The 15238-nt window shown below is 37.1% G+C and overlaps 5 protein-coding genes and 2 non-coding genes across 10 annotated transcripts; 2 read left to right on the top strand and 5 right to left on the bottom strand.

Annotated features, from left to right (window-relative positions):
* Positions 1 to 73: 73 nt before the first annotated feature.
* LOC108819532 (nodulin-related protein 2) lies at positions 74 to 789 on the bottom strand. The gene has a single exon (XM_018592589.2). It carries the CDS (start codon positions 737 to 739, stop codon positions 269 to 271), a length of 471 nt encoding a protein of 156 aa, XP_018448091.2. The 5' UTR covers positions 740 to 789; the 3' UTR covers positions 74 to 268.
* A 1980-nt stretch (positions 790 to 2769) lies between these two features.
* Positions 2770 to 4529, bottom strand: LOC108820892 (remorin 1.4-like). Of its 3 annotated transcripts, none has more exons than XM_056993249.1 (7): positions 4413 to 4529; positions 4240 to 4337; positions 3989 to 4146; positions 3841 to 3904; positions 3356 to 3761; positions 3191 to 3272; positions 2770 to 3096 (listed from the first exon to the last, which is right to left on the bottom strand). In XM_056993249.1, the coding sequence occupies exons 1-7, from the start codon at positions 4436 to 4438 to the stop codon at positions 2902 to 2904; spliced, it is 1029 nt and encodes a 342-aa protein (XP_056849229.1). In that variant the 5' UTR covers positions 4439 to 4529; the 3' UTR covers positions 2770 to 2901. The 3 variants fall into 3 exon arrangements, with proteins under 3 accessions (XP_056849229.1, XP_056849228.1, XP_018449420.2); XM_056993248.1 differs by having other exon boundaries at positions 2770 to 3099; positions 4413 to 4528; XM_018593918.2 differs by having other exon boundaries at positions 2770 to 3099; positions 3841 to 3901; positions 4413 to 4528.
* Positions 4530 to 4875: 346 nt separating this feature from the next.
* Positions 4876 to 7129, bottom strand: LOC108821891 (uncharacterized). 2 transcript variants are annotated; one of them, XM_018594880.2, is made up of 3 exons: positions 6996 to 7129; positions 6299 to 6457; positions 4876 to 6218 (listed from the first exon to the last, which is right to left on the bottom strand). In XM_018594880.2, exons 2-3 carry the CDS (start codon positions 6444 to 6446, stop codon positions 5122 to 5124), a joined length of 1245 nt encoding a protein of 414 aa, XP_018450382.1. In that variant the 5' UTR covers positions 6447 to 6457; positions 6996 to 7129; the 3' UTR covers positions 4876 to 5121. The 2 variants fall into 2 exon arrangements, with proteins under 2 accessions (XP_018450382.1, XP_018450383.1); XM_018594881.2 differs by having other exon boundaries at positions 4876 to 6215.
* A 271-nt stretch (positions 7130 to 7400) lies between these two features.
* LOC108819679 (protein KTI12 homolog) lies at positions 7401 to 8496 on the top strand. The gene has a single exon (XM_018592733.2). It carries the CDS (start codon positions 7441 to 7443, stop codon positions 8299 to 8301), a length of 861 nt encoding a protein of 286 aa, XP_018448235.1. The 5' UTR covers positions 7401 to 7440; the 3' UTR covers positions 8302 to 8496.
* Positions 8497 to 8943: 447 nt separating this feature from the next.
* Positions 8944 to 9016, bottom strand: TRNAA-UGC (transfer RNA alanine (anticodon UGC)). The gene has a single exon. It is a non-coding gene; the product is annotated as a tRNA-Ala (tRNA).
* A 959-nt stretch (positions 9017 to 9975) lies between these two features.
* LOC108821378 (PLASMODESMATA CALLOSE-BINDING PROTEIN 3-like) lies at positions 9976 to 11312 on the top strand. Its single transcript, XM_018594415.2, has 3 exons — positions 9976 to 10285; positions 10405 to 10647; positions 10724 to 11312. The coding sequence occupies exons 1-3, from the start codon at positions 10231 to 10233 to the stop codon at positions 10948 to 10950; spliced, it is 525 nt and encodes a 174-aa protein (XP_018449917.1). The 5' UTR covers positions 9976 to 10230; the 3' UTR covers positions 10951 to 11312.
* Positions 11313 to 14762: 3450 nt separating this feature from the next.
* TRNAT-CGU (transfer RNA threonine (anticodon CGU)) lies at positions 14763 to 14834 on the bottom strand. The gene has a single exon. It is a non-coding gene; the product is annotated as a tRNA-Thr (tRNA).
* Between the last annotated feature and the right edge of the window lie 404 nt (positions 14835 to 15238).

The following is a 15238-nucleotide window of genomic DNA, read 5'->3' as shown; positions in this document are numbered from 1 at the left end:
TTTAATTTGTTGTTCCACTAATCCCTCATTTTGGCTCCCTATTTGGTTTATAAACACCAAAACGTTTAGCATATACATCACAACAAATATAGATAGATTAAAAAGACATAACAATGACAAAGATAGATTACATCCGCTCCCCATACTAAAACGATACATCATGATTTCTTAGGTACTTAGTTATTTAGTTTTATATTCCATACTAAACGTACGTACTTATTTAAATTTATTAATCCACGATATAATAACAATTAACAAAGAACAATAATCACTTCATGAAACCTTGAGCCATCTTAGCATAACCTCCCAAGCCACCACCAGACTCCTCTTCGGGCTTCTTAGCTTCCGGTTCAGCCTGACTTGCCGGAGGAGGAGCACCGGCAGCCGGGGGAGGAGTACCGGCGGCGCCGGAGGAATGTGAGGACTCGAAATCGTTTAGATACTTCTCGGCCTTCTCTATGTACTGACCAGCGCCGCTCTTCTCATCCAGCTTTCCGTATTTCTGGGCGGCATCTAAGATATCAGCGCTGGCTCCAGCGACTTTAGCCTTGTCGAGTTTGTCTGACTCGTTACGAGCAGCGGCTTGAGCAGCTTCGGCTACGACCTTGGCACTAGCCATGAGCTCGGAGGATGAAGCTGGTCTGTTGGTTGTTTCGGTTCCTTCCGCGGGCTTGTTGTGGTCTGGCTCCTCTGGTTTGGAGTCGGAGAATTTCTTTACCTGATCGGAGAGGAAGTTCATCTTTTTTTTTCTTGGTTTGCTGAATATGATTTATTGTGGTGGATGTAAGAGTTGGGAGATGGTGGATATGTGTATATATAGACAGGATATTTATCCACTACAAGGATATTCTTTTTCAAATTAAATAACGGATCCTCTTAATAATTCGAAAGAAACATATTATAAATTTTGTTTTCTGTTTGTAAGTAAGTTGCACTACACCATTATAGACGTAGCTCTTTTGTACTGAAATTACAAAATATCATTGTTTAAAACACAAAAATAATAATACTAAACCAATTTTAGAAATTCAGAGGGAGCAAAAATAATAATACCAAACCAATTTTAATACTCCTATTAATTCTTTTTCTCCTATTAATTCTTAATACTACTATTTGTGTTTTTTTATTATGTTTACTATTTGTGTATGTTACTTTTGTCACTGACTATTTGTGTATGTTACAAAAGTATAATTTTGTTCGTTGATGAAAATAACTGAAGTTTGATGTGGGTTGTTTGTCGTGGCCGAAAGGAAATTTAGTGATCGGTCATTATTATATTTTTATGACTGAATGTGATGTTCGCTTGTGGATCACACACATTGATATTTCTTGTGTGGTACTGAATGCATTGTTTGAGATACTTGAATACGAGGCATCACATAAATATCATTGTTGTTTCCATTCAAGGCAGTCGTGTCGGCAGAAGGTTCGGTCTTCGGTGGATGATAAATACAATCACTTTCTTTTGTCGGTAGAGTAAATTACAAACTTCCTTTTAATTAAGAAAAAAACAAAAATAGCACCACGTACTCACGCAGGCCTTGCCCTTTCAAACTCGCTTGGTACGGGTCTACTAACAATTAACAGATCCCGTTAAAAAACTGACATTAGTGACGCAGTTTTTACATTCTTTATTTATGTATTGTAATTTTGAGCTATTGTAATCTTATATAAACAATCTTTCTAGCATGATGTGCATTTTGGTTTGAGTTTAACTTGAAATCAAACAAATCACTTTTCAGAAGAGACCATAGCTTTCATGTGGGGATATTTGGGTTGCGCTACACTTTACATGACATTCAGCTACATTGAAGTACTAAAGTGGATCATCCGTGACGATGATTTGGAATGTAAGTTATGTCGTGGACCTCGTGGTTACTCATGGGCATGGGATGTCTTGGCAACAAGTTTTTGTAAAAGGTACAAATCCCACTGTTTAGAGACTTTAAGTTTATGTTTTTGTCTTTGTCCATTGATGTCTTTCAACTTCTAGTAAGGTATGACTAAAATTTACAAAATCATAGCCATTTTAATATAATTTTAATCAAAAAAAATATTTCTACGATTTAGAGACCATAACGATCTCTGTATATTAGTTTTGTAAAATTTTGAGTTAATGGCAAGTGTGCTATCTAAGAAGACTTAAGGAGATCAAATAACAAAAACAAAGATATGCTTCACTCACAACAACCTGGACAAGAAAATCTTGGACAAGTGCATGAATTGATTTAAGCTACGTTATAGTAAATGATCTTGTAATTGTGTATTCACATTCTCATCAGACATCATAAATATAGTCTCCATGGCTACTGCAAGAAGGGAGGCTTCGGTCGGCTCAGTCATTAGCCAAGCATTTGTGTTGTGCAAGGCACAACATCAGGCTCCAAGCCTCCAACCTTGATCCTTTTCGCCTCTTCAGGATCCAAATTTTTCATTTCATTATTGAGAAAAGTCATGAATGTTACTCTATATAAATAGTCCAAACTTCACCAGCATGGGTTAATCACTATCGAGTCAAAATAACCACCACATGACTCAGAAGACCACTGATAATACCACAATAAGAACGAATCAACAGGGAGAGCAAAAAAAACACAAGGGCAGAGTGAAATATTGTGTAACTTTGAGGAGATGGTTGGTATCTACTGGAACAAGTTGGGTTTAACCTATTTTCTTTTGGTTGGGTCTTAATGTTTCTCAGAAGCGTTTGTTTTATGAAATCAATGGAAGTGTGATGTTTAGTGTATATCACGTGTCAGATTTTGCAAGTAATAATGTAATATTTTCAGATTTTGCAAGTAATAATGTAATCTTTCTTCGATTACATGGTGTATAAATCTCTCTCTCACACACATCCACACTATATACAGCAACAAGTATCTGAGATCCTCTGTTTTAGTCTCAGAAACAGGCACATGCTTTTCCAGGAATTTTACCGGTTTTTCGGACAACTCCTGCTCTCTCCTTAACCTTCAACTCTTCGTCCTGCCTTTGTTTCTCAGCCTGAGCTCTGGCTCCGGAAGCAATATTTTCAATGTATTCCATGTCTTCCCTAAATCTCTGCAGACCTCTCTTTCTCCTCTGTTCTTGTTCGCTCTGCTGTTTCATGTACCAACAACTACTGTTAGAGAAAATACATTTTCAAACTATCATTAGATTATTTTGAGCAAAGTCAAATAACATTATCAACCTCAGATTTGTCCAGCTTCCTTCTAGCTTTGTCCCTCTTCTTAGCTTCCCACAAATCGATCTTTCTGTTTAACTTCTCGTACCTGACCTTGTGTAATACATAAGTTAGGTGTAATAAATAACATTCATGTACAAGTCCCTTTTGTGTGTATTATTTGAGACTTACCTTGCTTTGACCTTAGCCAGCTCAGCTTTTTCCCAAGCATCAGCTGTTGAATCATGTTCTCGACTAGTACCACCAGAACTTGGCCTTTTAGTTTCTCTAGGTGGAAGCCGCAGAGGCGAAGGTGATAGAAGAGGAGGAGGAGGAGGAGGAGGTGGTGGTGGTGGAGCACGGCGTTCTGACCGTGTCCTAACCGGTGGCTGTATCTGCATTGGAGCTGGCGGTTCAGAAACCGGTTTTCTTGGTCTCTCATGTTTCTCCCCTGAATCTTCACTTTCTCTGGTGTGATCTTCTTTCAAGTACATAGAGAACGTAGGAGTCTTTTTGACCGATGATGACTTTCTCACTGGAGACTTTAGCGTGGGAAGTTTGTTATCATTTACCTCTGGCTCTTTAAATGAAAGCTGCCCTGTATATATCAACGTAACAAAAAAAAATACAAAATTAGTTTCTAAACAATAAATCTTTGAGTTATTCTGAAACGTCACCTGAGAATCTTCTTGATAAGCTTCTTGTTTCCTCTAATGGAAACGCGTCTTCTCGGCCACTCTGCTTTGTTGTTTAAAATTACAAATAATTAGATCTTTCTCACAATATATAAGAACATCTTTTTCTTTTAAGAATAAGAACCCTTACGTAATAACTCTCAAGCCAAGTTGTTTCGAAAGTGGTTATGGCATAAGCAGCGGCCGCAACTGCAGCTGCATAGTCCATGTCGATGATCAAGTCATAACTCTGGTCGCTCATTTGCCTCGAGAACTGTTTCTCTAACCAGTTTGAGGGTTTTTTCTTATCTACCAGCATACAATAATATGATGTATAAATAATTAAGCATCCAATATTGATAGGGGATATTAAGAACAACATAGCAGAAGTTTGTGGGCTACCTTCTTTGAATGAAACGGACTTCCTTGGTGGCACTTTCTCCTCTCTAGTGGGGCTACCAACCTCATCTGTTTTTGCCTGGGCAGATGGATGCCTCCTCCTGAGATAAAGATATCAAACTTGTAAATCCATATATGTTTTATCTATATGTATGTGTGATGAAGTAGTTATTTACCTTGTTTGCTTAATCAAGCTATCCATTTCAACGCAACATATGGTGGGGAGAAGTTGAGAGGGTTTGGTTTAGATGTGTTGGAGGGGTTTTGAAGTGGTTTTTTTGAGATTATTACTTTGCATGCAAGTTACAGATTTGGATCATAAAAGTGTGTAGGTTAAGTAAAGAACACCTTTTCTCTTTCTTTTCCCTCTTTGCCTTTTTGGTTCTTTGCTTTCTCAAATGGACAGTGAAAAGGAAAAAAAAAGCCCCAGAATTTTCATACATGGATAAGGAATCATTTGCATGATAAAGTAAACACATCAACGACAATTTCGCTGGATCTTGAATCTTAAAAACCAGACAACAATAATCTGTGTATGAAAAGATAAATCATATTCCTTTGAAAAATATCATATATACCCTGAGGCAATGTTTCTTCCAGCGTTTAGATTATATGAAATAAAAATTTTAAAAATCTGTATTACAGATGAAAAGTTAGTTTTATTAAACAGTTTTTGAAAGATTTTTGCTTCTTACAAGAAAAATCTAATTCTAATTTACAAAAAGGTTAAAAATACAAAAAAAGACTGCAGGGATTACACTATACAGAGAACTCCCTGAAAAAACTTCCAAACTTGGGATTGTCTTTAAATAAATGCATTTACATACACAAGATTCAGAACTAGAGGTAGAGTAAATGAAGAAGATTGCAGACCTTCTTCTTCATCTACTTTCCCCTAAAGAAATCATCATCCCATGGGTCTTGACCAAAGATCTCGTCAATGATGTTCGAAGTTGGAAGAAGATCAATGTTCTTACTCCAAAACTGATCTGCTAGAATCGAATCACAAGGATCAAATGAATACGGATGATGATCCTCCACAAGATCATTGCAGTGGCGCCAGTAGTTCCCAACGTTGGACTCTTCTCTCTTTCTAACTGGACATCGAGTGGAGAATGTATTGGACTTGAAGTCATAGGACATGCATGAATCCTCTTCACCATTCACCTCTTCTTCTTCAACTCTTGAGATGCTCTTTCCAGGAGTTTCAGGACGCTGAAACGTGTTGTCATACTCTACTTGCCACTCGTCATCATCACTATCAACGTCCAGGCTTTGAGACCGATTCTGTACAGCTCGTCTCCGCAGGATGAAGACATTGAAGTAATAGCTCACAATCTCCTTCATGGTTCGCGAAGGAAACGCAGACTTCAGCTGTTTCCAGAAATCTCGGTCTAGTGAAACCGGGTTTGAGTATACAACCTCGTGGAATAGATCCTCCTCGTCTTCGGTTAGCTTACCAGCAACTTCCTCCCCCATCTCACCGAGACCTAACTCGAGACATCTTTCGTATCCAATAGTCTCGAACAAACCCTCTTTGTTTTCCATTATATGCTGCTGCACGCATCTGATGGACCCTTTATCCATGCAAACGCACTCCTTTCTTCCTTCACCAATTTCACAGACCTCGGTTTCGCAGTCAGGCATTGGAATCACGCACTTCCCCATCATCACCTGTTCTTCCTTGTCACTGACTTCGTCCTTGACACATTCAGGAATGTCAGCCTGGTGATCCGACCCGATTGGAACTTGTTTATTAGGAGAACTATTACACCACTCAACATCATCTGCAAGGCAAAATGGTCTCCAGAGAAAATCCGACTCGGGAGACGCATCGGAAAGGGTAGACTGAGTCGTACCACCAGACTGAGAATCCTCCTCAAAAGAGGATGTCATCCAAGAGAAAGGTGGATCGGTCTCAAACTCTTTCTCAACGTTATCCTCACTTTTAAACCCGTACAGATCACTCAGATGGTCTCCTGCTAAATTAACACGCAGCAAATAAGCAAGATGCATGTGTTTATATCATGTTAAACCTCTGCAAGAGGCATGTTATTATTACCTATGACAACACCTGGCTTCTCAAAAGAAACACGATATGGAACTCCTTCATCTAGTTTGGCCAGCTTATTGCAATAACTAATCTGTCTTGCATGCTTTACGTTGAGCTCTTGCACATCCTCGGCTTCAAAAGTTCGCTTATAACCCATGTTACTTTAACCTGTAATATAAAAAACAAAGACATTTAGTTACTTGGTCGGAAAGTTATCTATGTCATCCACAGACACACACTAACAAGTGACAGACAACTATAAGTGTCTATAACCATCACAGTTATTACCTAAGTGGCAAAGTAAATTAAAAATATGATTGAATTAAAAAAACCCCAAATTTTGAAAACCCTAACCCTAGATTTTCCAATTAACAGCTTAAATCACCAAATCAAGAACCAAGAATCAAAGAATCCGTTAATTATAGAGGACATATACAAAAGCCCTCTATTAATTTCCAGATCTGACGAACCCTAGGACATCAAAGTCAACGAGAATCCCAAATCTGATTTTTTTTGGGAAAACTAGAAATTAAGAACAGATCTGTAAAGAATAACGAAGGAATTCAACATCTAAATAAAAATTTTGATCAGATCTGTTGTTTAAAGATCTAGATCTAGCTCGAACACAGATTAAACCAAAACGAATGGGATGATATCAAAACAGGTATCAATCGAAAGAGGAAATCAAGAGGAAAACGAAAATTACAATTGATTTGAAGATCGATCTGGAAGAAAGAACAGATCTGAACGCGAATTGAAGAAAATAAATAAATTGGGGGAATTTTCGAACGCTGATAGGGTTGAATAATGACAATACCCGATTTTGAAACCCGGACTTAATTCGGATACCGAGACAACATCGAATTAGTTGTCACTTATTAAAAATCATTGAACGACTCAAATTACAATACTATCCTCGCCGTAAATCAGCACGTGCCTAGCAACTTGCGTTGGTATATCCTTCGCATCTATCTTCCTAAACCGAAACAAGATAACTTTTGCCGACGACAAACCCAGATTGGTACGGAACAAACCGGACCGAACAAATTGAACCGGCTTTAATAAAAACCCTAAACCCCCAAATCAGATTCTCGCGCGAACCCTTCTTCAACCTCTCGACAACGCCAAGTAGATTCCTTTTGTAGAAACCAATGGCACTAGTTGTAACCTTAGCTGAATCACTGAAAGGATCCGATACGAAGCAGAGTGTTAGAATCATCGACGAGGTTTCGTTTCATCTGGACCGTAACCAGAACTATGCCAACATGCCCGCGGAGAAGAACTTGAGAGGGAAGCTCAGGTCGGATGTTGATAGGTCTGTTTCGAGAGGAGACATTGTTATTGTGGATTCTTTGAATGGTATCAAAGGTTATAGATACGAGCTGTGGTGTATCGCACGTGCCGCTGGGATTAGGTACTGTGTTGTCTACTGTGATGTGGATGAAGCTCGTTGCAGGGAGTGGAATAAGGAACGGGGTGGTAGAGGGGAAGGTTCGTATGAGGATGGTGTGTTTGAAGATCTTGTGAGGAGGTTTGAGAGACCTGAGAGGAGAAACAGATGGGATTCGCCTCTCTTTGAGCTGTACCCTTCTCGTGATGGGATAGAGAGATCCTCTCCTGTGATCTCTGAGGCTGTGAGTTATCTGACCAAGACTGTTGATTCTAAAACTCAGGATGTGAGAGTTCTTCAGCCGAGTATAGCGACTCAGTCTGCTAGATTCTCTGAAGCGAATTCGCTTTACGAGTTGGATAGGGCGACACAAGAAGTCATCAATGCGGTGGTGGAGCAGCAAGCGCTTGGTGGGGCTATAAACAGAGTTAGTCTTGGCAATGAGCTACCTCCGGTTGAAATCTGCAGACCGGTTGGATTACCGGAGCTAAGGAGGCTTCGAAGAACGTTTGTTAAGTTGATGGGTCAAGCTAGTCTGAGCGGGCCACCGTTACCAGCTGATGCAGACAGTGGTAAGAGACGGTTTGTGGATTACTTGAACAGAGAGTTTGGAAGGCAATAACGCTTGAGATTGGTGGGTGAAACAAACGTCTTACAGTTTTGTTTTTCATTTTCTCCAGCACAAGTCAAGTTTACACTTTTTTGCTTCAGTGAAATTAGGGGATAAATTGATGTATTTCTTGTGCAAACATATGATTATCATGTAATCAAGTTATGCATTGTTTTTGTTTGTAATAGTAACGTTTGCTTTGTGAGAAAGTGAATTACAAGCATGAGTATCACCATATAACTGGATTATGTACTCAATGTCTTTGTTTCTACCTTTCAACATGACACACAGGGTCATGGACATAAATGCTCAGAACGGTGCATCATAGTGCACTTGCTCTTAGAGATGGCTTGTAATAAGCTATAAGTTTGGAGTGATGGAGATGTCCCGCGCACTTGGTGCTCGTGTACTGTGTACACTGAGAAGTAACGGTAGTGACAAACGGCTCCTTGTTTGTCCAAAAAAAATCTGAAAAAAGTAACTCATCCAAAAAAGCAGAACTGTTAATATTTTGCTACTTTTCACCATCAACAACACTTTAAGGACAGGATAAATATCTCTCTCAAGAACCAACATAAGTTCTCTTCGGTATACATCAGAATAAATAACTGAGCCTGTAAAAAAATATCATGAGAAATTAAAAGTTAAAACTTTTGGAGATGCGGGGGATCGAACCCCGTGCCTCTCGCATGCAAAGCGAGCGCTCTACCATTTGAGCTACATCCCCAAATGTTATACCTACAGTTTTTACTCTTTTTATTGTACTGGTCCAATAACAAACATGTATATATTTTAATGCTTTAACATATACGTAAAAAAAAGCGGATTACATGAATGGATATGTATTTTATAGACCCCACATGCAATCACGTTATACGTAATAGAGAAAATATAGTGAACCTATTAATACAATAGCTAACTTCGTATAGTTTTGACATATTTTACCTGCTCCTATAATACCAGCCAAGTAGCTTATTGGAAACTAGCTAGGGGCTACACTACATTCCTTTTATTTCTTTGATATTTTTCTGTTTTGAGTGACATGCATATAATTCGTTTGTTTTGTCATTCAACATCGGTGGGCCGGTGGCTATTCAGCTCACAGACAAATGTTGACTTTGCTTTTCTTTTTTTTTCTTTTCTTTTCATATGCTCACTTTCAGAATTTATTAAATTAGTTATTTTGAATAGTAAACCGAGATATATAACGTTTCAAAAGTAGAAACGTTTCATCAATATGTGATATTTCCTACTTTTAAAATGTAACTCATCAATATGTTAGTTTCGAAATTGCATTCATGAAGATGCTAGATGTGTCACATGTCCAAAATATGATAATAGATAGTAATCTATAAGATAGTTAAAGCAATACTAAATAAAAAGCAAAGTTGAAAAAACTACCAAAGTTATTGAAGTGTTGTGATTTTGAACCCAAAATATTCTGCAAATCACAAGTCAACAGTCCACGAAAAAATCCAATTAAATGTATTCTTCTATGAATTGAGAAAAACAAAATAATTAGAAAGCGTTAAATACATAAAACCTAAAGTAACGTCATGCAACGACCCGAGTGAGCACCAATATCTCCTATACGTAATGCTAATTTATCAGTTTCTTCTTCTGTTTTTTCCTATCACTTTCTTTTCTATTGTACATTAAAATCAACTTTCAAAAAGTATACTTTTCCTGTTCCCTTTTTTCTCCTTAAAAGGTTTATACAATTTGCTTAAAAAGAAGAGATTACTAGTTAGAACTTAGAACTTTGCAACCAATCAATTTTCAAGGTTTTTATAATATTTATCAAACACCTTTTATCTTCAAAAAGCTCTACATCTTCTCTCTAAAGCCATCATCTTAGTTTTGGCGTCTGCCTGGTTGTTGGTCGACGGTCAAAGTCTATTTTGTGCTTCCCCTAAAGATCGATCTTAAGACTTCATCATCATGATGAGAGTGTTTCTAGGTCTCTTGCTTCTCTTGGCCTTGACCACATCTTCAAGTAAGTGTTTCTTCTTTTTCTCCTACCTTCTTTTTCTTGACCATATAGGAATGATCTTTTCAATTTATGCTCTGACATTGGTTAAAAACATATATTCATTCTTCTTGCTCTCTTTATAGGTGCAATTTACTGTCTCTGCAAAGATGGAATAGGAGAGAAAGAGCTCCAAACAGCAATAGACTATGCATGTGGAAGCTTAGCAGATTGCAACCCAATCCATGATAACGGTCCTTGTTACCAACCAAACACCATCAAAAGCCACTGTGATTGGGCTGTTAACAGCTACTTTCAGAAAGCAGCTCAGGTCTCTGGAAGCTGTGATTTCTCCGGAACTGCCGCTACAAGTCAAAACCCACCTTCCAGTAAGTCAACCATCTCTAAAAGTCAATACCTTTGATGAGAAAAGTTGTGACCTTGATGATGTTTTTTTGTGTGCAGATTTGGTTACTGGTTGCATATATCCTTCAAATGCATCCACAACATCATCAACGGGAACAACTCTGACAAACGGAACTACTCTTGCGTTTGGTCCAACCGGAACCGGAGGCTTTCCAGGAAATGGTGCTTCCAGTTTGATCATTTCCCCTGTTCTAACACTCTGTTTCTCATCATCACTAGTGTTTCTATGGGGTTCTGATGTAAGGCTGGGATTTAGCCACGTGTAGAGAGACAAGGAAATCCACTTATATGGGTTCGTTTTTGATTCTCTTTTGGGTGGAGAAAGAAGCTTAGTTGTTTGCTGTGGTTTTTTTCTCTGTTCTTCCATAAAATATGTGAAGGTTGGTTTAATTTTTTGGAATATTTTAGTTTTTTTTATCGGGACTCGTCTTTATCACATTTCCTTTGTTTTACATTTACAATAAGACTCTTATTGGAGCCTTGAGTTAAGAAAAACCTTACAAATTTTAGTAAAGAATAGTCAACAGCAACATTGCCAACTCGTGGGTTGTGTAAAAATATCATTTTAATACTAGTATGCAAAATGATTTTTTTGATCAATCATAAACTAAAGAAATGGAGAGAGATGTCTTATTTATTCAACGAAAAGACCAAACAACAATGGATGTAGTGAAGTATACCGGCTACTACTTAAGAGAATATTTTGGTAAGGAACACACCATCAGTAATGGGTCAAGGCTCTCTGAGATATAATCTCTCTCCACTTGCAAGTCTATCTAACAAACTCTGTGATCAGCTTAGAGGTAACAAAGTTGTGCAGCTGATAGTTGCCCTGCAACAACACTTGAGAAGATCTTTGAGACGTTAGGTCATTCACCGGTTGGGTCATGGAATAGTGCAACTAAAAAACTGAGAAAAATATAAGTGAAGACCCTAACCAAGCCCATAATGTATAAAGGCTTGCCCAATTTGAAAGTTAAAAGCAATGAAATTCTAAAAGTGAAAATAAAAAATTTATACAACCGGCGGAGATCGATCTCGCCGTCTTTCTCGAACGCAATACCACTATGCTACGGAGGCTCTTGACCCTAACGTATTTGTTTAAAAATAGATTTTCCATCCAGATAATCAAAATGTTTAACCTGCGACTAAATCTTTGGATATAAGGCAACATACACTTAATTTAGATTGTTGTTCAAGATTAAGACTGTTAGATAAGTTGTTGCTGTCTGAAGAAGACAATAGTGAAGTCGGTCTCTTTGGAGTTGAACCACCACGTTGTCATTCCTGATGGAACAGGTATCACGTCTCCTTCTGAGATTCCGAAGACTCTCTCTTCAGGAATGCCGTTGCTGTTAGGCAGAACAAGACCTGCCGTTCCAATACCTGCATCTAACAAGTGTTAGTTTCAAACAAATAAAAAGAGGAAAACAGAACAGAGTGATTGGCAAACAAACAAAAAGATTCATTATAACTTTTTTTATCAAAGTTCCATAATAACATATGTGAAGCTTTGGTAGGAATATCAGCTTCCAATTTATTCACTAAGTAGTTATTTATATATTATTTTAAATTTTGTTTACTCTGCTTAACTACCTATGAAATTTGCTGCAGACGGTATACATGAATCAAATATGAAAGCGTTTGTGCAGGTAAATACTATTTTCTGTAACTAAAAGCACATGTAAATATTCATTGAGAAGATTTTAATCACATTTTATATACGTTTATATGTTCTATGAAATATATACTTTTATACTATGTATTTTAGTATTTCATTGTTTTGAAGCATCAACAGTGTTGAGTTGAGTTTGATTCAAGGGAATTTGTCTGATTTTTTCTCAAGCGGCTTTTACAATGACACATTTTGTGCACTTACTTCAAAAAGTGAGTAGCAATGTCTCCATTTTTCCTTCCTTTAGAGAAATGACATAATTACTTTTTTCACTCGTTATAAAAACTTCCATGATTTAACTGATGACAAATAAAATAAATATGTGGAATTGTATGAAGTATTATTCATGGAATTTAATGGAATGAAATAAACATTCCATTTATTTCCAAAGCGCTTTTGACTTGAGATGAATTTTTAATTGATTTTTTTGTAGAATGATATGGAAGTTATGGAATAAAATTAGATACTCTTTTATTTCTTTTAGTTGTAATTGGTGAACATTTTTGGAAATGCAAACCAATTAAGGTTTTTGAATAGTAGTAATCCTAGATGTATAACGTTTCAAAAGTATTACTAGAAATAACCTATACGGTAAACTAAAAAGTTTCATTCCACACCATTGAGGTAGTAGAAAAACGTTTCATAAAGATGTGATATATCAATATGTGAATTTAGAAATTGCATTCGTGAAGATGCTAGATGTGATACAGGTTCAAGTATGATAATAGATAGTAATCTATACATAAATCAATACGAAACAAAAAGCAAAAGTTGTAAAAACTACCAATAGTTATTGAAGTGTTGTGATTTTAAACCAAAAGTATTCTGCAAATCACAAGTCAACAGTCTATACTAAAATCCGATTCTTTTTTTTTTGTCAACTTGATCTTCATTGATCATAGCCCATTGGGCATTACATTGAGTATCGGAAATGACAGAGTACGAAAGGCCCATAGATAATATACATTATACAGTCCATTAAAAAAGAAAAGGCCACGCCATATCTGCCACGCGTCTCACATGCAAAAACACGGCAATCTTGGCCGTGAACAACCGTGAAACAGCTTTTCCAATTCTTCTCTCCGCCGCGGTATCTCTCTCTGTGCCATAGTTCCGGTACCATATAAGTAGAATCTCCTCCGTCACCTTTTTTGTCCCCATCAACCTTCGACTGGAGCACATCCGCGTCTCCGATTTGCTTCATCTTTGATTCCCTTTTGCATGGAAAATTAAGCTTTAGGTCTTCGTTGTGGTTTATTGCTCTAATTGGAATCTCGAGTAAAGAAAAACAAGAAAACAGAACATAAATTTTCTCACAATCTTGCCAGCTCGTGGTATTAGAAAAAGAAGAAACATTTACTTGAAGATGTGGTCAAGGCCAATAGAAGCCAGAGACCTAGAAACACTCTCATTTTTCTAGACTTTGACGATAAGGTTTGTTTAATAGACCCTTGACACATTCACTATTGAAGGTGTGTTTCTAACCAAAATATTCTCTTAAGTAGTAGTAGCTTGCATTTCTGTTGAATAAATAAAGTAAATTTCTCGTTTCTTCAGTGTGTGATTGATCATTGATCATGAGAAATAAATTTTTGCATTTTACAAAAACCACGAGCTGGTAAGGTTGTGACAAAGTCTATCATAAAGATTTATGTTCTGTTTTATTTTTATTTTTCTTTACTCAAGATTCCAACTAGAACAGCCTTTACATATAAGAAAGGACAGATAAAAAATCACGATAAAGCATTCAGAGCATTTGCATGAGTGAGCATTTGTCAACATTTATAGACTTTGTCTTTTTTTTTTTTAACAAATACATTTATAGACTTTGTCATTACTCTGAATGCTTTATCGTGATTTGGTTACTGGTTGCGTATATCCTTCAAGTCCATCCACAGCATCACCAACGGGAACAACTCTGACAAACGGAACTACTCCTGCGTTTGGTCCAACCGGAACCGGAGGCTTTCAAGGAAATGGTGTTTCCAGTTTGGTCATTTCCCCTGTTTTAACACTCTGTTTCTCATCACCTGTGTTTCTGTGGGGTTCTGATATAAGGCTGGGGTTTAGCCACGGGTAGAGAGACAAGGAAATCCACTTAGATGGGTTCGTCTTTGATTCTCTTTTGGGTGGAGAAAAGAAGCTTAGTTGTTTGTTTTGTTGTGGTTTTTTTCTCTGTTCTTTCATAAAATATGTAAAGGTAAAAAAAAAAAAAATATGTAAAGGTTTTTTGTTGAAACCTAAAATATGTAAAGGTTGGTCTAATTGGAACCTCGAGTTAAGAAAATAAAGGAATTTAGCAAAGAATTGTCAACAGCGACCTTACCAAGGGTTGTGTAAAAAATATCATTTTAATATCTAGTATGCAAAATGAAATTTCTTGATCAATCATAAGATTATGAAAGCCCCCGGCGAGGATCGAACTCGCGGCCTTTCGCTTACGAAGCGAACGCAATACCACTATGCTACGGAGGCTTTTGACAATTGTGTATGTGTTTAAAATTAGAACTTTTATGAAGATAATCCAAATGTTTAACCTGTGACTAAACCAACCATTGGCTATTAGGCTATTTCAACGTACACTTAACTTAGCTTGACGTAGCGAAGTACCAACTACTACTGAAGAGAATATTTTGGTAAGGAACACACCTTCAATTTTCAATGATGGGTCAATGCTCTCTAAGATATAACCTCTTAACACTGGCAACCTCTCTCTATAAAGAACTCTTTGACTAATTTAGTGGTAACAAACTTGTGCGTTTGATAGTTGCACTGCGACAACACTTGCTTCATTAAAGAAAAGAAAAGAAGATAAATGTCAATTGGTCTCTGTTCTTTGATTAATTTTTTTTTTTTGCTAAACTATTGTAGTGGTCACA

This window comes from Raphanus sativus, chromosome 8 (assembly GCF_000801105.2).
Source record: "Raphanus sativus cultivar WK10039 chromosome 8, ASM80110v3, whole genome shotgun sequence".
Classification (NCBI taxonomy): domain Eukaryota; kingdom Viridiplantae; phylum Streptophyta; class Magnoliopsida; order Brassicales; family Brassicaceae; genus Raphanus; species Raphanus sativus.
This window is presented reverse-complemented; position numbering and strand designations above follow the sequence as displayed.